Raw genomic sequence first — 21,982 nt, forward strand, 5'->3', positions numbered from 1 at the left:
TCGAGCGCTGTGTATCCGAGCCCCTTTGTTGTGTCCTTTTTAAAATGCTGCCCGCTCCTCAAGTCGCTATATAACACACACACACACTTGCCAGCGCGTTACTGAACACACACACACACACCCACCTCTGCGACTTGGGCGACACAATCGTTTACAATCCCACAAGAAACACGAAGCTGTGCCGACACTGAAAGGGGCCATCGCTTGAGCCGAACTATTGGGTTCGCACCGGCACCCCACCAACTGTCAGACCCGGAGGAGCAGCGCCCCCTGCCGACCAGCTCGCGCTCTCTCTCGTCACACCTCGGACTTCCTCACAGCCATCACGAGGGGCGTCAATGACCGGCGGGGCACTACAGTCCACCAAGGCTGCGTGTACAAGCGTCCAGTCAGCGAGTGGCGGTGCTGGAATGGCCGTGCTCTGAGGTGCAAAGGTCCGGAGGATCTCAGCAAGTATTTCGAGATGGCGTCTCTCGTTCTCTGCGTGTTGCCAGCCGCTCGGCAGCGGACATCCGCGCTGCTCACAAGCTTCGGTGGGGTCACGTCGAAAGGTAAACCGTGCGAAATCGCGGAGACGACTGGACAAGCGCGGACAAACGCGAGCCGGTGAGCTGAGGCCGCTTCACGCGCGAAACTGGACTGCCGTAGAGTGAGACCGAAAGTCACCGCCAGAGGCGCAAAGCCTGTCGTAAATGCCTCCGATTTACGGCACTTTACGATAATGCGCGCTTTCTCGTGAAAGGTGTCAAAACAAACCCACAGGGCTTCACGAGTAGCTCGTTAGTAAATCGGATTTACTTGCAAGGCTGTTGCTGCTGCTGCTGCTAAAAGGGCGCCGACCTTATTTGTTTAAATATCTCGTGCCCACCACTTACCACAGCCCGCGCACCAGGTACTTTAAAAGGTCGCAGCAGCTAATATTGCGTGTGCATTCAGTGAGCATCAAATACCATCGCGTGCGATTGTACGTCACTTTCTGGAAACGGGATGTGACGCTGAACAGTTCGATGTTTTATTCGCACAGTTACATTCCACCGAAATGGATGTTGAAAAGTGTAAAAGTTGGCATTCAAGGCCTGGACGTTGGAGCGGCGAAGCTAAGCGCTGCACTCCTGGGTGGTAAAAGGAAGTGACGTTTGTGAGCGGGCAACTCGATGGCATCAGCGTCTTATTGGCTGGCACAAGGTACCAAATGGAATTGCTGTTTCACATATTGATGGCATGAGAAGCTTACCCAGGCCAGTGCGGGTACGCTCATTTAATCCTCTGGCAGACTGAATTGGCACACTGGCTTATAGGGTTACCACTTTTAATACAAAAAAACAAGGTAAGGGACGCATACTGCAGCGTGGGACACATCCCTCGGGGGCCAAGCGCAGTTTCATTCTCAAATACAGGACGATTTTGTATTTTAAAGGACGGGTGGCAACCCTACTGGCTTACCTGTTATCTATCATAGGTTCCTTAGAAACTGACGGTTTACTCACTTAAACTGTTTGATGTATCTGGCCGGTACCAGCGAAACGTTTAATTTAAATTAGGCAAGTGAGTAACTATGGCATGTTGTTATCATCATAATAATTATTATTATTGGGGAGAGCTTCAAAAGGCGATTAATGCTAAACACCTGCCATGTTTTATTGATTAAAAAAGAATTACATGTCTTAATATATTTCTACTAGCGACTGGGAGCTCAGGCTACAAATTCTATGCTTGTGAATCCATACTTTCTCTCAAAGAATTATTTGGTTTTTTTAAGTCCTTGAAATGATTTTATCATCATGGCACTGATTTGTGCTCTAAATAGACCTTTTCAGCCGATGTAATGAAGAGCTTCCTGCTTAAACGGGGCTGCGAGACGTGAACTCAGCTCTTCGGCGAAACCTCATTTGATTTTTCCGGCAAACAAACTTTCAAATCAAACCTTATTTTACGTCTCTAATCAGAGTCGTAGTAATAATTATGTTGGCGTGGTCATTTTTGATCTGAGATCGGCTAAAATTTAAACAATGACCGTTGTTAATATCCAGCCGTCAACACTCAGTTTGCCAATAGATGTCAGAAGGATGGATGCTAAAACCAAACTGACGAAGGATAGATTTCGACGTACCAAGCAAATGGCGATACGTTCTAAATTACTTACGATTCTGGAGCGGTCGAAGGATTTAAGTCAGTCAACGATGTTAGCCCTGGAAAGTACGCCCCACCAAACCAACGTTCTAAAAACCAACCGAACTTCCTGTTATCTGCTCAAACCAACACCGACTTACTACACTCGGCCGTCCAGCGGCGTCACTGAAGAATTCAAACATTCTTAGCCAATCATGCAATACCGCGTCCGCGTTTGCCACGTGATGTTCTAACTACAGAGGCAGAGTCCCATTGCATGGTTCTAACTTGTATTAAGTCGAGGTATTGACGCGAACACCATACATACGGAGAGTATCAAATTATATACACCGATAATTAGGAGGTTTAATATTAATATACTGAACTGTGAGGTCGGAAAGTCCAAGTTGGCTCTGTAATAGGTGATCTATTTTGGTAAACTGGACTAGAGATCTGTTTTCCGATTCAAAAATGAATTAATCCTTGTGAGGAAGTGAATGCACGTTGCTAATAATCAGGCAACACGCACAACTTGTTCAAATTCATTTTAGTTCTATTCTGACTGATAACGGTCCATTCAAACGTTTAAGTGCAGGTACCGTTGAAGTTCAGTATGATATTTTATAAGTTTGGGACAAGAAAAGAATCACTTGGAATATATGAGGGCTGATGGCGCACAATAATGGCACACGTGGAATTTAATTAGGGCATTTTTCAGAAGTGTGATTTAGTCAACTGACAGGAGATACACGGCTACATCTGGAGCAGGTGACAAGTACAAGTTATTATACACGGCTTGGGGCCTGTCGATCCCAAATGACAGTGGGACGTGTTGGTGTCTAATGACGTTGTGGACCTTGTGAGTGGTCCGGGCCCTGGGTGAGGACCCGCGCCGCCAGGAAACACTAAACTAGTGGCGTAGAACTTGTGGAGCTGAATACTTCGTGAAGAGCGATCAGAGTTTGTTTTTCAGGAAAGCGGACGGGGTGCCCCCGATCTCTTAGTTTTGGGCCAACGAAGCCCCGTGAAGCCACGAGAATAGCGACATCTGGTGGGACACAGAAGAGCGGGCAGCCATGGGCTGGACACAGTCTGAGTGTCCCTCGGCCTTCGTGGAGCGCGTAGTTACAGTCGGACCAAAGCCCAGGAACACTCTGTGTGTTCATGTCGACCTTCTGATAGTCACGTTGTCATTAGTGCTAAAGATGTCATTTCTTGTCATTGTGCCTCACCGGTGCTCACCTGCACAGAGTGCCAGTGGCCTCTCGCTCCTTCCATCGCTCATTTGTGTAGCCCACCATCCTTAGAAGGGCTGCTTGCTGCTGTTGCACTAGTTGGAATTCATTTGCCACTTTGGTAGGCTTGCCATTTTTCTGGGCTCCCCTAAAGTGGGCACTAAAGCTGCTCATTTGTACGATGGAGTGCCATCTAATACTGCTGGGCACCGGCAACTCGTCTGTGCCACAATTACAATGGCGACGGAATCGACAAAAATCTTCTCTCACGAGTACCTGGCTGCAGGAGGGGCCCGACAGTGCGTCTTCTCTCCCAGGACCCGGACCACTCACAAGCCCCACAGCATCATTAGAAGTCAACAAGCAGCCAGATGCCCCCCAGAATCCATTGGCAATCAGAGCCGGTAGGGCACAAACCAATTGCAGAGATGCCACTGATTCGGAGTCATCACGTCAGGGGGATTTCTGCTGTGAGGCGATGTGACAGATTGACGATTATCGCTCAGTGTTTGGGGAGTAACTGCCATTCGGGACCAAGAGAACCATAATGGAGTTTAAGGAATGCGCTGGTGGAGGTGGACGTGCCTGCAGTCGGCTGTACTGGGACCCCTCGGCCCGGTAGAAGTTCCAGTAGAGAAGACGGGTCTAGGCTGGCGTTGGTGTGACTGTCGGATGACTTTGGTGGCTTCACAGCCCCTTTCATCACACCGGGGGCAGCGCAGGGTCTTTAAAGTGTCAGAGCGTGGGGTCCTGCATGAAGTCATGTGAGTGTGAAGCTTCATTGGACCGATACGAGTTTCGGAGCCTCGGTGTCAAACGTCGCATCTGCAGCGTCCCCTTCACTTGCATGAATGGAGTGGAGACTTTGATTTGTTTTAGGACTGCGTAGCGTCGGGCTTGTGGGAGTCCGTCAGACGAAGAGCAGCGCGGGCCTGTCCTGGTGACTGGGAGGCCAAATATCCCAGTTAGGAACCTCCTCAGTCAGGGCTGTGAAATGCTTTGGAAACATAAAAGCGACGCGTTTGTACAGTGTTTATCGCTTTTTGAAACGAGGGTCTGTTTAAACGATGTTACGTAGTTGTTGCCCCCTGTGCAGAACTCGGGTCGGCTGTGCGCGCCATTGTCTCGTTATTGAATCTCGTGGACTGCGTTGTCACACACACAAGTAACTGGCATACGGTGGGAAGTCAGCGTCTTAAAAAGCTCCGTTTACACATACAGGTGCGCTCTGGGAGTTCAACGCCATCGATGGGCGCCGTCAGTCCAATCCAAGCCTGGAGCTCGTGCCTCCTGAGGTGGCGCTGCGGAGCTCGGTGGCGTACAGTTAGCCATTTCTGAGTTATTCAGGTGGAGTATTTGAAGCAGGAGAGGAATCGAGCAGTCGCCTCTCGATGTGATCTTTGTGGACGCCGGCGCAGTTCTCGACGCCTCAACAACAACATGGACTTCTGTCGCACATTTTCATGCAAATGATGAGCTCAAAGTGCTGTACAGGAGGAAGAAAGAGAAAATATAAAAGAGAATACAATTTAGGCAACGCTAATTAACACAAAATAAAAGGAAAGTCCGATGGCCGGGTGGGGGGGCAGAAAAAAAAAAACAAAAACTCCAGACGGCTGGAGAAAAAAAATAAAATCTGCAGGGGGTCCGAGACCACCCGGCCCCCTCGAGGCATTCTACCTGACATCAGTGACCTCAGTCAGCCCTCCTGGTGTTCAGGGTTCACATGATGATGATGATGATGATGATGATGACGGCCGTGCGTTCTGTTAAAAGTCCTGCAGACGTGCGCAGACCTCGATATCCTCGAGCGTAACCCGTTTACGTGCCCACATACCCCGCCAGACTGTTGGCCCGCTTTGTCTAACCGGAGTGAGGGCTCACGTGACGTTCTTAAAACGCGCTCAGTGGAACGAAAACTTACGGGACGTTGTGGGGGGAGGGGTTTGGTAATCGACTGACAAAGGCCTTCGCGTAACAAATCGTTTATTGCCTGTCACTCCACCAACTGAAACTTTTTCACATCCGTTTAGTGACCTTTTGAAATAGTTTCTGTTTTTCTTCCATTAACGTTTAAAAGGACAAAACTAACCTGCAGTCTTGTTCTTCCCTCATGACATCCGCAGAAGAAGACATTCGAGTGTCCTCGGGGGTCTCCAGATTGGCCGACTTTAAGGAGACGCGCTGGCTGTGAAACAGGCCGCCCTTTCAATTGCTCTGAGACGGACGGACCCTTCCATTGATCCGTGTGACGTCGTGTGACGGTGGTCATTGTCCTGAGCGTCTCCCTTAGCGGCACTGACCACTCCAGCTCCTTTATTTGGTCTCGACCCGCGGGCTCCACAGGCTGGACTTCCCGCTCGTCGTGACGAGGTCCCCAGCACGGCCATTTCATTTCCAAGTGCCATGGCGGCTTTTCCTCAAACAGCGCCCCCTCCTGTCCCAGCAGTGTGCGTTACGCCGTGTGCACAGTGGCAGGTCGCGCTGCTCAAATGAGCGCGAAGAGCAGACGAACCAACGGAAATGTGTGGACCTGCGCTTGTCGACGCGGTCGCTTACCGACTCACGAGAGACGTTAAAGAAAAACGGAAAAGGACCCGGAGATACGCAGGAGACAAAGCAAGGACAGACACCGTGAGTCATATTGGTGGGAGAAGTGGGATGCCCTTGAGGATGGTGCTGGGCTTGAGTGGTCCCGGGTCCCGCTTGTCTCTTAGCTACATCTGTATATGTTAGTCCTCGGTGGTCACAGAACTGCCATTCTTGGCCACTCTGCTGACGCTCATCAATGTCACTCTGCCGTAGGGCTCTTGAAGTTCAAAGTGGGGCTTTGCCCCCCAAATTAGGCTGAAAATAGTTAAATCCAGTTGGCAGTCTGGTGATCTGCCCTCATCAGTCAAGCAAAATGACAGAAGAGAAACATTGTGTAAATAAGTGACACAAAGCGGACTCACTGAGCTCACAGGACCCCAGCGGGAGACCCCTGTGGGGTGACAGTCGTGGGCTCCAGTCGCTTTGGTTCTTCGTCTGTCGGCCTTCTGTTCAGCACTTTACTGTAGTAGATTACGGTGTAAGTTGTGTGCGTTTGAATGGCGCCCTCTAGTGAACGAGTCATGAGGAGGACGAGGAGCAAAATGTTCTATGAAGCAAACAGCAAAAGACAATCAAATAAAGACACAAAACGAAAGGGACGAGAGCCTGCACCCCAGTACCTGACCGCCAAATGGGGGCTCATGTCTGTTGTTCTCAAATCCTGGAACATGAAACAGGGGAGCAGACCTTCAAACCCACCCTTGTTGCAGGCCTAACCCCAGGCAGCCTAACCACACCTCAAAGGGCAGGCTTCAGACCCGCTTAGGCCCAAAAATGGGGCAAAGGCTTTTAGCAGGCCAAAATTCAAAATGTCCACGAAAGGGAAACCCCGATAAAAACATCCAACCCAAAAGCACAACTAAGTTTCTTCATCATCTGATTATTTGTTACCCATCAATGTTGTAGACCCGCTTTACCCTGAGGGGTGGCACAGTGGTGAAGTGGTAGCAGTAAGGAGACTGGGGCCTATCTCCTCAGCCCTCTCCACCTCAGCAGGGGTTTCCTCCTGGGGCTCCAGGTGCCTCCCACAGTCCACAGAGCACAGGAAAGGCGCTATATAAATCAGGTTAGGTGGATTGGCAGTACTAAAATGGCCCAAGTCGGTGCGTGGTTGGCACTTGTGTGTTTGCCCTTCCATGGACTGGCACTCTGGCACCCCCCAAGTGGGTTAGACCCTGACTGGCTTTATCCTGAGCAGGTCACATGGTAGCCAGAGCCCATCTCAGCAGGCATTGGTCACAGTCAGGAACAAGACCTGGACAAGGTGGCAGTCCATCGCAGGGTGAACACACACACAAACATCAAGGACCACTTTAACGACACCAGCCCACCTGTCCCACTCACCCCCAGAATTCAAAGTGTCAAACCGTTATCAGGACCTGGACGGTGTCTCTGATGATTCTGAGGTGGTAGGCAGGGATGAGCAGCCCCAACGGACCACCCCAAAATTAGCTCCCTGAAGGAGAGGGGTAGTGATAGAGGGGGAGTGAGAGTCTCGTGCCGTGTGTTACCTTCGGGGTGCACAGGTGGGGGACCCCACTGGAAGGGTGGATAGGCTCTCGACCAGGGTGGGTCCGGTTGTCATTGTCCATGTTGGGTAGTCTGTCAGTTCTAAGATCCAAATTCAAAGAGTTAGGTGCCAAGCTGAGGAGCAGAACCGACAAGGTGGTCTTCTCTGAAGTTCTGCCTGTGCCCCGCGCCAGTCCAGGTAAGATTAGAAGGCTTAACGCGTGGCTCAAATCTTGGTGCAGGGTAGAAGGGTACAGGCATAGGGGGCATTGGGACTCCTTTTAGGAACAGATGGGACCTTATGGGAGGGGCACCACTGTATTGGGGGGGTGTATGAGTAGGCTAGTCAAGGATTGGGGTGGCAGGGAGTTTAGGACAGGCCAGGTTTAGATCTGAACATGGAGGTACAAACAACGGGGTAGAAATTGAAAGGCATAGCAATGTAAATTCTAAGCCGAGAGTCGGAGTCGGCATTATGATGTTACCAGTGACAGTGGCGCGCTGCATGATAACGTGCAGGGAATCCACTTGACGGGAGTTTTCACCCTCTTCCCCTTCCTCTTCCTCTCTCTCTTTCTCTGTACGTTTATCATTCGTCTGCTCAGAGGTTGATGCGCTTGCTGTTTCCTGAGCGGCTCTTCTTCTTTTCTGCACCCTAGCGGCCCGCGTCTTCTCTTTGTTTGTCGGCATCTCGTTAAAACTGATCAAGTCCGTGTTTGTGTTGCATTTATTTAGTACGTTTTCCTTAGTTTTTCAGTTTGAGTTGACACTTAAGTCTTCAGTCCGCCTCAAGAATGATTTAAGATATGAAGAGGTAGGGGAAGTGACAGTGAGGGTGGTAGGGATGAGAACGGCGCCCGTACGCGTGTGCCACGCGACCGCCCTGCTGGCCACTGCCCAGAGTTGATCCTACAATAAAATAAAAAGAGGAATAACCTTGGAGGTCAATCATCACCCCGAAAGCGCACAGTAGGCGTCACGTAGCACACGTGGAGCACATTTCAGGTCAATATGTCAAACGGTTTGCGAGTGACAGGTGACTTAAAATCCTGGACAGACAAACGGACAGCCACGGTGGCGTAGGGTATAAGAAGATAACGGAAACCTGGCTAAATAAGAAAGACGGGGATGAGTGTAACATAGAGGGGTACACGTTATTAGGAAGGACAGACAGAACAGCACAGGAGGTGGGGTTGTGTTTATGTCAGACCCCTCTTTCCTCATAGCTCACCCCCTGTAGCCCCCCATAATCAGCCTTCTCTAGTGCTGCTGTGTCTTTATGGAGACCCAAACTGATAAAACAGCTCCTTTAAAACATAAGGAGGTTTCCTTTAAACGTTCAGCTCCCTGGTATAACTCAGAAGTGCGACCTATGAAAGCAGCAGACCGACGCCTTGAGAGAACGTCACGTAAGTCTGGCCTCACCGGGCACATCCAGGCTTTCTGACCACCAAAGGGCTCACAGAGAAGCACTGACAGCTGCCAAGAACACCCACTATGGCAGAATAACAGAAAGTGGCCACCATAACCCAAGGGTTTTGTTCTCTGTAGTTAATAAGCTACTCGAACCCGCGTCTGGCCCAACTACCTCCTCTACTGAAGTCTGTGAGGATTTCCTCCACTTCTTCTGTAACAAAATTAAAGATCTCAATAATTCAACTAACGTAATTACATCATCTGATTCTATCTCTCCATCCTGCTCCTTCTCCAACTTCTCACCAGTCACACCTGCTTTGTAAGACGAGGCCGACTTCTTGTGTACTGGACCCCATCAGACCCCTTGACTAAGTGTTAAGTGGAAGGCGTCCAACTCGGGGGTCCGGGGCTGAGCCCACAGAGTGTCCACTTAAGGTCACATCATATGAGAAAAGTATGACAATAGACGTGCGGTGCGCCCCCTGCTGGTGTCCTGTGGTATCACGTCAGCCCCCCATTGCTGAGACAATCGCCGAAGCTTCGCTGTTTGTTTCCTTTTTCTTTGATTGTTTCATTGATCTCTTTCTCTTTTTCTTTCTCTCTCATTTGAATTTTCACGTTTGTCATGACGGCCGTTGGCGTGTGGGTCTCGTCTCAGTGGCCTGCCGGCAGTTGAGTTCGGCCATCGTCCCTCAGCAGTGTGCCCGGTGTCTGTGCCCGAGTCCTGATGCCCGGAGGACGGCCTGGCATGGCTGGTAAGTTGAGCTTTTTCATTCCTTTGAGCCAACATCGTGTAGCGTGACCTTCAGGAGACTTGGAGAGCAGCGGTGGTCTGCCGTGGTCCAGTGGTGGCCTTGTGCCTTTATTTGATGGCCCCTGTTAGACCGAGCAGGTGTCTCATGTCTGACAGGACCCTCCTGTGACGAGTAGGCCTGGCCTTGGGAGAGGAGAACAAGAAGACCCCTGGCCCACCGAGCCTCTAAATAAAAATAACAAACGCAAAGCAAATCCACAAGACAGACGTCGTTATACGAGGGCAGAGAAGCCATCAGGAAGGATTTCCAAAATCCGGACTGAGGACCCTCGACCCATCAGAGAGGCACTGCCCCCACTTTGGGTACAGCATACGAGGCACTTGAGACAACAATAGAAACAAAGTGAGAGCACGAGGAGGAGGGGTGAGCAAAGGGGGCCGCCGCAGACGACTGTTTGGTCAACGCTTCACCTGACCGCTGACCTGACGGCTGATTTTCAACGTGTGCTTTACTTGAATATGTCGACAATAATTGGACGCGTCAGAGTTTGAAGAAACAAAACTGAAATACCTGCAAGAAGAGGAAGACGAAGAAGACAATGCAGCCATCAGTCCAGAAAGCCGTCTTCTTCTTCCTCTTCCTCAGTTATCTGCCATAGGCGGGTCCGTCGATGGCCAGCTCCTCCATTGTCTTCCGCTCTTCTTTTCCTTCTTTGCTGTGATTTGCCATCTCTCAGATCATCTGACGTCCCTCGTCTTCCTCTTCATCACCACTTTCAAGCGGCCACCTGCTCCGAGTTTACGTCCCGTGCAGTTTCTTCTCACTGCCCCCCCCAGTCCATTTCTGCACTCGTCTGTCCACCTGAACTTCTCCCTCGTCCTCCTCTTCCTCCTCTGCCAGTGTCTCCTGTCCTCGTGGTCCACACGTCTGCTCCGCACGACGCAACGCTCCAGATGGCCCACCCACTATTGTTCTCTTCTTCATTGTTCTGTCCATTCTCTCTGTCTTTTTATTTCGTCTTCACTCCTTCCGTCCCTTCTCGGATATTTAAAGCTGTCCTCTTCCTCCACGATGTGTAACCTCCAGGGGGCATCGCTGAGCCCCACACAGTAATGCCCAGCACGATGCTGGCATACAATAAAAGACCCCTTTTACCAGTCAGCCGTGTAAGCAGTCCTTGGCCCTTCTGTCCCCCAGTTCTCTGCGTCGCCAGGCGGTGGGCTCCTTCTCAAGCCGCTGCCACAGCCTATCTTCCTGGAAGAAAGCAGGGAGGTCCCCCACCCCCCGACGGGACTCCAACTCCCAAGGACCACTGCCACCTGCCGTATGGGAAATGGAACTGCAGCCATCACATTACTCGGGCCGGGCATGAAGAGGCTCCACGTCCAGCTGGCCAAACCGCCTGTCCATCTGCTCTGGCCGGGACGCCTCTTCTCACCTCGGGCATCCTGTAATCCATCGTCACTCTGACCCTCGCCCTCAACCTCTTTGCCAATTCTCTCCATGTACCGCAGTCACCATACAGGACTGAGGGTCCGCAGCCTGCCCTTCCTGCCTCTAGTGGTCCACATCCACTTCCTGATGGTCTTCTGCCCCGCCTCCCATGCCTCTGGATGTCCCCCGCACTCCCACCCGTTTATTTGCTCAGATGTTCCCTCGAGGTCCTCACTCAGCGATGGCCAGGTGGCTTCAGGTCAGAGCTGTTGATGCCAGCGCTAGAAAGGACAAAGGCGATGAACTACGAAGATGATGAAACCTGCAGCCCCCTGTCTATCACCGGAGCTGCTGGAGATTAAAAAAAGAAGGGAAGGGACGAAAAGTTAAAGACGTTGGCCTTATTAACATGACTTGGTGTCCGCAGAGCCGGCGATTTGGCTGTTGGGGTCTCTTGGGACCACCACCCCCCGTTACTCAAAACTCTGTCCTCCATGACTGTCGGTTGCTTTTTGTCCCTTTGTTTAGGAGACCCCTCTCAACGAGCCCCTCCAAGTGCCACTTATTCGGGAAGTCCTCGGAGCCCCAGACTTTGGATGACGTGGTGAGCCTCTTAAAACGCGGGGACTGCAAAAGGGTCATCGTGATGGCGGGCGCTGGCATTAGCACCCCGAGTGGAATCCCGGACTTCAGGTAGGTGTCCCTGCCGTTCAGGGGGCCAGAGCACTGCAGCTGTGAGCCCCCCTCGCTGACACCATCAGCACATGGAGGTGCCAACCTGGGTGACCTCCAGTTTCAGTCCCAAGCACAGTTGTTCAGAGGGTCACAGGCTGTCCTCGGTGGGCATGGAGGCATGTGTGCCCACTAGAGACCCCCTGGCATCAGCCCTTCTGAGCTTTTAGGCCCGAGCCACAATAATTTGGCACACATGGTGGCCGACCACATCACCACCTGTCACAGGTCACTTTGTTGTCTTGTCCCTGCCCAGAACTGCGCCCGTGTTGACCGCATTGTGGCTGCCAGTTGATGTGTGTTTGGTTTTAGCTTATAAAGCCCACCACGATTCGAGAACAGAGAGAGGTAAGCAGAATTGGGGCAGCCATGGGCATGCGCAGGTGACACGCGGACCCCAGCCAGGCCAGCTCAGTCCATTGGTGTATATAGTGAAGCCATGTCAAAGACACAGACCCAGGCTTCACAATTAGGGGATCCAGACCAGGGGGTCCACTGCTTCCGGACTTCACTGGTGTGAATTTCTGCTCTGATCCACAGGTCCCCTGGCAGCGGCTTATATGACAACCTTCAGCAGTACGACATCCCGTACCCCGAGGCCATCTTCGACATTCACTACTTTCATCAGAACCCCAGGCCCTTCTTCACCCTGGCAAAGGAGCTTTACCCGGGCAACTACCTGCCCAACAGCGCCCACTACTTCGTCCGACTCCTGCACATGAAGGGGCTGCTGCAGCGCATGTACACCCAGAACATCGACGGACTCGAGCGACGTAAGTGGCGATGCCAGCGACGTGGTACTTCATTAAGGGAGGGAGTACACTTGTACCAATCATAGGGCATCATGGTGGCATCGGGTTCAAAGCTGCGAGGCCACTGCTGCTTCTGTCCACCTCACTGACCTCCAGGTGCTCCATTGCTGGGCAGAACATCCAGACGGCCTCCTGCTGGAGCAGCGCCATCCGACTTGTCAGTGTAGGTGGCGCTGTTGCCTTTCACTTTCAGGTAATTTTTTAAAATCTCCAGTTGTGGTGCCAACTTGCAGGGCACTCTTCAGACTGCAGGGGATAAGATTTGTGTGCCCATCAGACTCGATTAGTAAACAGAAAATGGAGGAGAAACAAAAACAGAACTGAACACCCTGTGTGAGCTGTTTATAGCGCCTTTCACTTGGGCACAGTAAAAATAATAAAATGCTAGCCCTGCACTGCCACTGTGCCCCAACGCAAAGAGACAGGCCCCAGGTTAATGCAGCTAAGAACATTGATGCCCAGTGCACACATGGCATATAGCGCCTTGTAACCAATGGATCGTCTGTTCACAGTCCCACACAGGGATGGCGGTTGGGTCATCGAGACCTGCGTAGTGTTTAATTGAGGGCCCACTCACCCACCCTGTGCATGTGACCAAATCGTGTGACAGCAGCGGGCATTACACATGGAGAACCAGCTGGGACACAAGACACAGCCAAGGGGGGCATTTGACAGAGAAGAAGGCTGCCATTAGGGGGCAGTAGAGACGAGTGGTCCTCTGGGTTTTTACGGGCTACCAGAGGAGGAGAGCCACTCGTGGCCATTAGGGGGCAGCATACAGTCCCTCAATGGGGCAAGAGGCCCAGGGGTAGAGCAGGGTGCCCTCGGGGGGCACTTTATAGAAGGTTGCCAGTCCAGAGCCAAAAGGCACATGGAGCAAAGGCCCATTGGCCAGGGGCTTTAAGGTTGAGACACGGGGGCAGCAGGCACCTTGGCTTGGCTCTGGCACTCTAAATTGTCACTTGTCAGTGTCAGGCCCAAAATGGGATGTGTGGACAATGCCAGTCCATTGCAGGGCACACCTGCTTGTATGGTGCCCACTTACAGTCACTGGGTAAGGTGATGTGTCAGTGCCACTCAGAGTCTCGATTTTATGCTTAAGCCAAGATGTTGGCACTAAGAGCTGGCACATCGGTGTGGCCGAAGATGGATGACGAGCCGAGAAGTCTAAGGTGCCACTGGGCATTCACCTGCTCTGCTGTCCCCTCTTTATATGCCATCGGCTTAGAGTTGGGGGTCAGGACTGGAATTGTGGTCCAAATGCCCAGCTCAACAAGGTCATTGCCCACTTGCTCCCTTGTGCCATCTTGTGCTTTCTGTCTTCACAGTGGCCGGCGTGCCCCCAGACAAACTGGTCGAGGCCCACGGGACGTTTGCTTCAGCCACCTGCACCACGTGCCAAAAGTCGTACGCTGGAGAAGACCTGAAGGTAGGTGGCACCGCGCCCGTCTGCTCCCAGAGTAACGTGACACTAAGCTGCTGGGTATCTCGTGTCTTTCAGGCTGACATCTTTGCGGACCGCATCCCGAAGTGCGCCACCTGCAGAGGGGTCATCAAGCCGGACATCGTGTTCTTCGGAGAGGAGCTCCCCCAGCGCTTCCTGCTCTTTCTGACCGACTTCCCCTTGGCTGACCTGCTTATCATCATGGGCACATCCCTGGAGGTGAGGTGGGGGGGTCTCGCCAGCCCCCATAGCGTCTCTCTCTCTCTCTCTTTCAGCATTGGGTCTCTGGGCACCAGGTATGGCAGCGGGAGAGTGCTGCCCCCTGGTGGGCCTTCGTCTCCTTTTGCTGATTTGTCCTGCCCATGCCCACCGTCATGTTGATTTTTATCTCATTTATGCCATTGTGCATTTCACGTGCTCTCTAAACGATCCTGCCAGGACCCCACAGAGTCTCAGGGGCTTCTCCATACCATCCTCTTTCTGCCAGGCTGCTTTCCCCTGTGGGGACATAAGAAGTTGGCATCTGTCAGGCAGGACCAGGCGTTCGTGAAGACCCCACCTCGGGGAGGACCCAGGCTATCTCTGTCTCTGTCTTGCCGTTCTGGTTCTTACCAGCAGATGGTGCTGCTGTGCCAGGTGTGTGTGAGATGCTTTGCTCCGATTGTCACATCGGCAGTGAAACTCGGGGACACCCAGTGACCTGAATCCTGTCCAGAGCCCCTTATGATGACGGGACGTTGATGGATTCCTCATCTATTGTGGCGTTTCACTTGTGCCGCTGTGGTGCCCCCCTCCAGAACAGGGTGTCACAATGCCTCCTGCTGGTCTCCGGGCACATTGAACCCCCTGTCAGTGGCTTCTGGATGGTGTGCCCCCTTTTTAGTACGCTGAGGTTCTGCCCCCTAGTGGTCACTTGCCACCCGTCCTGGTTCTGGACCTGCTTTGCCCGTGGCACCTCTTCATCAGTAAGTTATATTTTCAGTTCAGTTTTCTTGTTTCGGTGGTCTTAGCGACAAAGTCTCAGTTCCTCCTCCTCTTCCTCGGTCTCCATTTGTGTCTGCTGAGGTCACTGCTATCTGTCTGTCCCCAGGTTGAACCTTTCGCCAGCCTAGCGGGTTCGGTGCGGAGCTCTGTCACCCGTGTCCTCATCAATCGGGACGCCGTCGGACCCTTCGCCTCGCCCTCATGCCGCTTTAACGACGTGCTGGAGCTGGGAGACGTGATCGGCGGCGTGGAGAAGTGCGTCGACAAGCTGGGCTGGAAGGCCGAACTCGACGCGTTGATGGCGGCTGAAATCAAGAAGGTACCTTGATGGGGGGAATGACCCAACTTGGAGGGGCATGGGGGGGCCGCATGGGGTCCAAGGTGGGAATCGACTCGCTCTGGTGGGGCACCACGCACACACATTAAACATGGCGGCTGCACAGAGGGAACGTCCAGCTGGCACACAAGTGGATATGCGGGAGCTGGGGGGTGAGGGCTGTGACGCAAGGCTGCCCTCATGTGAGGTGACCACAGAAGCCTGGCAGTCCCCTCGCCAATTGCCCCCTTGACTTTTAATAACTGAAAACCCCAGCGCTCAGTAAGAGATGACGAATGTTCAGGAGCGGGGACCACCGGCCACTCACATGCGTGGCACTTGACTCAGTTATTCTGTGCCAGGTGTCATTTCTACGAAACCCGGTGTGGTGATGAGCTAAGGTGGCACATGGGGTCAGTCTGCATCAGGCTCATTACAGCGGGTAAGGGCTGCGGATTTAGCGCCTTTACGAGTCGGCGATGAGAGGGGCTTGCCAGCAAAATGGACGCTAAACCTTTGAGCAGAACTGGGAGACGCGCGTAGAGGGCAAAGCCGGGAAATCAAACGTCGAGGTCAAAAGCGAAAGAAACAGGCGAGTTCACTCGGAACAAAACTTTCAGCAGCCGCAGACCACCTTAGGAAAAGAGCCCCTCGCCACCAAACAGGTCATGACCTCCGAGGCCCCGCCCCTCAGAGCGAGCAAGCGGGAACTCAAAATGGCATCTGTTTCCACGAAGTGCAGCACCTAAACCACTGGGAATTGTGGCTGATAAACGGCAGACGCAGAGACCGCCACCTTGAGCCCCCCAACATCAAACACAAGACAGTCGGCACCAAACGCAGATCTTGACAGGAAGCATCAAGGGGTTCTTGTGCCCACCCTTAGACTTACAACACCACCGCTGGTGCCCATGCCACCCGGCCTTGGCTTTGTGTTCACCCACTTGGCCCGCCGTGGGCACCAACGACTTCCTTTATTCAAACATCAAATCCACCGCCACGTTGGTCCGCAGCTCTGTGGGTTTCATTTGTGTGCCAGCTGGGATGCCACCCGGTCCTGACCACACACTTCTTCAGCCATCTGAAGTCACAGGCTGTGCCCCATGGTGTCCAGCATCCCACCAGGGCTTTGGTCCCCAGGGTGCCAGGATGAACCATTCAAGTCACTTGTCACTTTTGTGTGTTGCAGCTCAAGAACTAAAAGCACAGGGCCAATCCGAGCCACGGGGACTTCGGTGGAGAGACGGGGGTCTGGAAACCTGACAGCGGGCTGGCGAGCTTCACTTGAGCGCACAATCGAGGGACTGAGGACTGAAGAACCACAGCGTCTGACCCCAAATGGGAGACCCCTCAGTCCGTGTCCATATGTGTGGCAGTACAGCCTCCCCCTGGGGGGTCACACCAGCCCAAAACATAATAAAACGTCGTGGGGTCTTTGGACGCATCCCGTCTCCAGTGTCTCATTTGCCAACTCTGACCTTGGCACTTCTGCCCCCGGTGTAACATGGAGGTTCGAGGGCTGTGACTGGCGGACCACCCAACATAAATGAAGATCCTGGCTACTCGGCCCCCCCTCATGAGCTGCAGTTGTCATCGGGTGTCCCTCCACGATGGCGTGCGGCACCAGACGCTCACCGCAATTACTGCCATCCATTAGGCCCTGCTGGCACCTCAGGATGACGACCCTCAAGTCACCGAGGGGATTGCAGCCCACACAGAGGGGTTCATTTTTTTATGTCTTAGTGAGCCCGGCCCACTTAAAATGCCCCCCAGGCGTTGGCTCTTTGATAGATGCCCTTTCGTTGGAGGCCCCTGAGCCATTCAAGAGGAATGGCATCACATGGAAGGGCCGTCGTGGGCACAAGCAGGTGGCATTGGATCCTCGTCCTCCTGCTTCAGTGCTGACTCCCCGACAGAGTGGTCCGAGTTGGGACTCCTGTCACCTGGGGGTCCCTGCCCTGACACAAAGGCTCAAGGCGGCTCTCTAACCTGAGGGTCTCTGAGTGACGGCCCCCTTACAACTAAAGACTCAGACTGACTGCTGGTCACCGAGGGCCCCCTGTCTGCTTACAGGGGACTTTCAGTGGTCTCTTAGAGGCCAGGATCTTGAGGGTCACACATGATAGCCACCAATGAATAATGTAGCATGCAGGCGGGCACAGGACAAGGACTTGACCTGCTGTGTCAGAGGGGGCAGCAGCTCAGCCTTTGTACCCCAAATGACTTTGTCGGTGGGCTTCACTTATTCACTCCAACCCTCAACAAGCCCTGGGTCACCAAGTGTCCCCTCAGCCTGTCCACCTCATGACTGCAATGAAGTACACTGGAAGGTAATGCCCAAGACTGTGGGTTTGCTTTACGGTGGGCACAGTGCCCTCAGCACGCCAAAGTCTCATTGACTGCCATTGTAAAAGGGGCACCTAGTGCCACCCATGTGGCCACTGTTGAGATCAGCTATGGTGAAAGAGCAGTGTGGTGACTATTCAAAGGGCACGAGTGCCAGCTGTGCCCGTGGACTGGAGGTGGCTTTGTGTCATTGGTTTCCACTGAAGCCACGATGGCAGTTCTCAGTTGTCAAGTTTGTGCAAGTGCTGGCACACTTGTGCCCACCACCTCCAGCCGCACTTGCTGATGCCAGTGTAGACCCCAAGATGCCTGTGGTGCTGCATGAATACAAGCAGTTGTTTGAGGCTGACATGCCAGTGGTGGAGTCCTCTTCATTGTGGCAAATGCCCTCTCTTACCCTGAATAACACCTCCGAGCGTGTTGTCTGAACCCACCTGGCATGCAGAAAGACTTCCTTCATTAACACACAGCGCTCCTCGTACCCGATACATGACGGCATGTATGCCTCTCTGCCACAGCGGACCGACCTGTGGGCGGACTGCCACTCTGCCCTTCCTTGGGGAGGTGAACACAGTGTCAATCCTGGCAGCCAAATCCATGCCAGTAGAGCCCATGGCATGCAGACGTTTATTGTTGTAAACACAACCCCGGAATTGTCCTGAGACCCCACAGAGAAATGCCCCTGGAATGTGACAGGGATCAGGTGCAACCCGTATGGCATCGTCCCCTTGCCAGGGCGTGGGACCTTCACAGTTTAGGAAGCGATCCTCCTGCCAGTCCTCGCCTTGGCGGTGCCGTGTGTTGGTCGTCATGAATATTTCATCAGTATGAAGAGGAGGTGTAATCCCACCACAAACACTTGATGCCATGCTCTCAGAACACAAGTGAACATTTTAATTTCCCCTGCCACATCAGCAGATGATTGCCCACCCGGCCACCCACAGGACAGACCCCTTGTGAATGCCCACATGTCTTGCTTCTTCCGAGAAGTGCTTCTGCCACACGGAGCTGCAGCCTTCATTGGCACAGAGTGCCCAGGGTCAAGTTACATTCTTACAGTGTGAAGGGTGGCGCATTCTGTGCCCACCTAAATTTGACAAAAGGAGGAGAAGGAGGGGAGCACAACACAGGAGGGGCGGTCGGCGACGTCGCGCTTCGATGTAACTGGCAGTCCGGGGAGGCGAAGTCGTGTGCCAAGACAGAAAGCATGCAAAGTCCCGAGCCGGTGCCAACGCCGGCAGAAGGCTCTCCGCCAGGGTCGAGGCACTCCAACTCTCGTCGTCGGTGGCGGAAGGGCAAATTCGCTCTCCTCCCACAACGCATCCGTGACATCGATGGCTGTCACACCAAATGCCAGCTGAAGAGAACGTGGATTGTACCGCGGGTCGATGACTTGATGGATTGGCTTCAGTCGCTGTGTGACCATGGAGGCGTCGGAGCGGACGAAACAGCAAAGAAAATCTAACTGGAGTGAGGAACGAGTCTCTGCTTGGCGTCCAACTGGCATCACTAGTCGGGCACCTTTAGTCGGCCTCTGAGTCGGAGCCGGACGACGAGTGCACCTCCTGGTGCATCACTTGCTCTAAAGCTGCCAGCCTCCCGTCGGGTCCCACCGCCATCGGCTGGATCACCTGCTCCCTGCAACAAAGCACAGTGGCAGATGGGTTAATGTGGAGACGCGTCCCGGTGCCAGTCAGTCGGCGAAAAGCGAGCCCCGTGCAAGTCGGTGAGGATGAGGAGCCGCACCAAACCACCTGGCCCCACCCTCTGCCCCTTACCCCCTCCCATTAGGCTGCCTCTGCCACGTCCACCTCTGGACTCCCCACTTCTGTCCACTGCTTCAGACCTTTGACCACGTGTGTGCTTTTTCACTGCCCAGCTGCCCACTTCTGACCACTTGGCACGTCAGTGTTGGCTCACCCTGAACTGCACATCAAATCAAGCTGCAGTCCAGAAGCCAGGACCACGCTGGACACGTGCCCAGTTTGATGGGCATGTGTACTCAGTGTGTGTGACCCCAGAGGGAGTCCCGCGTGTTGGCACTCGGGAGTTACGGGATGTCCTGGGTTTCCTCCTGGACTGACTGTCACCGGAATTCTGTTACTGTTTGTCCCTTTTAGACTGAGCCTCGGGAGGCGGCGCCCGTCCTCTGTCTCTTATATTGGGCCGGGTGGGCTCGGCCCCTCGCTGCTCTTTCTGTTCCTTCTTTTGATGTTTTGCTCTTGTGGTTGGATTTTGATTTCTGGACGGCGGGCTTTGTTTTGTTTGTTTTCAATGTTTGCGCCATTTTTAACTGCCCTCATCTTTATTAAAAATCTGCCCCCTTTTGGTCACCGAGTGCGTTGACGGGTTACGCTTATCCCTAATTTCAGAAATGCCCTCATCTTCTCGGCAAGGAGCCCAAGCACATGGCCATGCGGACCCCTTGCTAGGTGGCGCTGAAGGACTTGTGTGCCCACCTCGCATGTCCCCCTTGTGTGCCCACTGCACTCTCCATTCATCATTGATAAACTCCTTCGACACGGCGCCATCCTCCAGTCGCCCCAGCAGCCACGGGTAGGTAGGACACGGTGGCAGTGCCCACAGAGTTTGGTTTCTATGGCCGAATGTGTGCTGATGAGCTGAACGTTCAGTCCGAAGCTCGCCAGCCCACCTCGGAGACTCGGGCTTCATGACGGGACCGTAAGTGGACTTGCGCATTAAATGGGGGGGCTTTAAGAAAAGGCCTTAATGGGGTCACTCGCCTTACCCCACTTTTGTGTTTGCACATTGTGGGCCAGGGGCTTCTTCACGGGGCCCTTCTTTGGGATTTGTGCAGGCCATGAAGCCTGCTGCTCGAGTTTCTGGTCCTCGCCGGAGCCCCCACAATCAAAGCTGAGCAGACTGCGCTATGGAAATGCTGGGAATGTTGTAGGAAAGGCGCCATATAAGAGCAGAGCGCTCTGTGATGAGACTGGCGGCCCGACTGGGAGGGAGGACCCTGGCCTGAAGGACAACATGGAGGGAGGCAAACCCGGCGGGACGAGACTTGATTGTTACCTCAGTGGGGCTGACGGAATAACGGAGGGTCTGTGGTGTCAACAAGGGTCCATGGGAATTGTAGTTCTGAAGGACAGCCCTGTCGGGGTCCTTGGGTGCCACCGGAGGGTGCTGCAGAGAGAGGGACCACCTACTTCAAGGGGCAGGAGGAGGAGGAGGAGGAGGAGGGCTTGTGGAGTTTTGGGCCGTTGATGAGTAATGTTAGTCTTGGGTGTCCCTGTCCCTCGTGTTACATTCTGCTTTGGTTTTCTTTTTTTTTTTTCTTTTAACGTTGCTTTAGGGGGTTCTGAGGGTCCCGATTATGAAATTTGTTTTTGAATATTCCACTCGCTCTCTCATCAGTTCTCTCATTCTTTGGACCGTTTCATCCGCCATTTTGGATTTGTCATGATTGCCGCTATGCTTGTTGTTCATCGTCAGGAATGCTTTTCCTGTTGCTAGGGGCGTGTCCTCAGGGGTTATGACCTTTGGGTAACGAGGCAATGGGATACAAGGTCATCTGGGAATGGCTTCTTTCTCCGAGTTCCAAGGCGCTCTTTGCTGTCCCCCCAGTCACTCCACGGACAGCCTTGTGTCCCACATGTGGAAACCGAAGGAGGCGGGGCCACCCAATTACCCAGCCTTCCCCAAAATATTTTAAAAACTCTGCTCACACGTGACATGTGCACGCCAGCCACATGACAGTCCATGCCAGTCCTTGAGCTTTTGAGACTCCCCTTTCATTGGTTGTTTTCAGACACGCCCACTTTTACTGGCAGCGAATGAGCACTGTGTTAGGTTTTTTGCATCTAATGTGATTGGACGATCATTGATGCATTGTGTGATGTTGACGTCAGTGGTCCACAGCTCCCACCCACCTTTAATGTTACGTCACTTCATGCAGGACGTCAGAAATCAAAGAAAGCCGGCGAGCCCCTCAAACATCAGTCACTTGAAGAAGAAAAGAAGATGAAGGAGCTTGGAGCGCAGCCACGGGACTTACGACTCAGAGGACGAGCTCACAAGCGGCCCCTCCGGCGGCGTCGCTAACTGGCTGTGCTGCCTGTAGTAGTAGGGTCTTGTGCCACGTCAGCCATGATGGATGAAGTGACAAGTCGAGCCAAAGGAGCCCTTTGATTGGCCACTCAGGCCCCTTCTTCACGCAAGTTGTCTGTCCAGTTAGCCAATCAAAGGGGTCTTTTGGCTCGACTGCCCCCCGTTTGCTGTTTCAAGGTGTTGATGTGTTGTGGACAACGACGGGGGTCCGAGATCTCAGACAT

At 53.2% G+C, this 21,982-nt stretch overlaps 2 protein-coding genes across 3 annotated transcripts in view; one reads left to right on the forward strand and one right to left on the reverse strand.

Moving 5' to 3' along the window:
* The first annotated feature begins 205 nt into the window (after window positions 1-205).
* Window positions 206-16,782, forward strand: LOC120516448 (NAD-dependent protein deacetylase sirtuin-3-like). Of its 2 annotated transcripts, none has more exons than XM_039738118.1 (8): window positions 206-551; window positions 9,520-9,616; window positions 11,579-11,743; window positions 12,323-12,555; window positions 13,923-14,023; window positions 14,096-14,257; window positions 15,129-15,341; window positions 16,528-16,782. In XM_039738118.1, the coding sequence occupies exons 1-8, from the start codon at window positions 464-466 to the stop codon at window positions 16,537-16,539; spliced, it is 1,071 nt and encodes a 356-aa protein (XP_039594052.1). In that variant the 5' UTR covers window positions 206-463; the 3' UTR covers window positions 16,540-16,782. The 2 variants fall into 2 exon arrangements, with proteins under 2 accessions (XP_039594052.1, XP_039594063.1); XM_039738129.1 differs by lacking the exon at window positions 206-551 and adding an exon at window positions 672-1,185.
* Window positions 16,783-18,238: 1,456 nt separating this feature from the next.
* Window positions 18,239-21,982, reverse strand: part of ric8a (RIC8 guanine nucleotide exchange factor A) — a 31,793-nt gene continuing 28,049 nt past the window's right edge. Inside the window, exon 10 of the mRNA XM_039738140.1 lies at window positions 18,239-19,322. Coding sequence (XP_039594074.1) covers window positions 19,208-19,322 — 115 coding nt within the window. The 3' untranslated portion in view covers window positions 18,239-19,207. The remainder of the gene's footprint in view (window positions 19,323-21,982) is intronic.

This window comes from Polypterus senegalus, chromosome 1 (genome assembly GCF_016835505.1).
Source record: "Polypterus senegalus isolate Bchr_013 chromosome 1, ASM1683550v1, whole genome shotgun sequence".
Lineage (NCBI taxonomy): Eukaryota > Metazoa > Chordata > Cladistia > Polypteriformes > Polypteridae > Polypterus > Polypterus senegalus.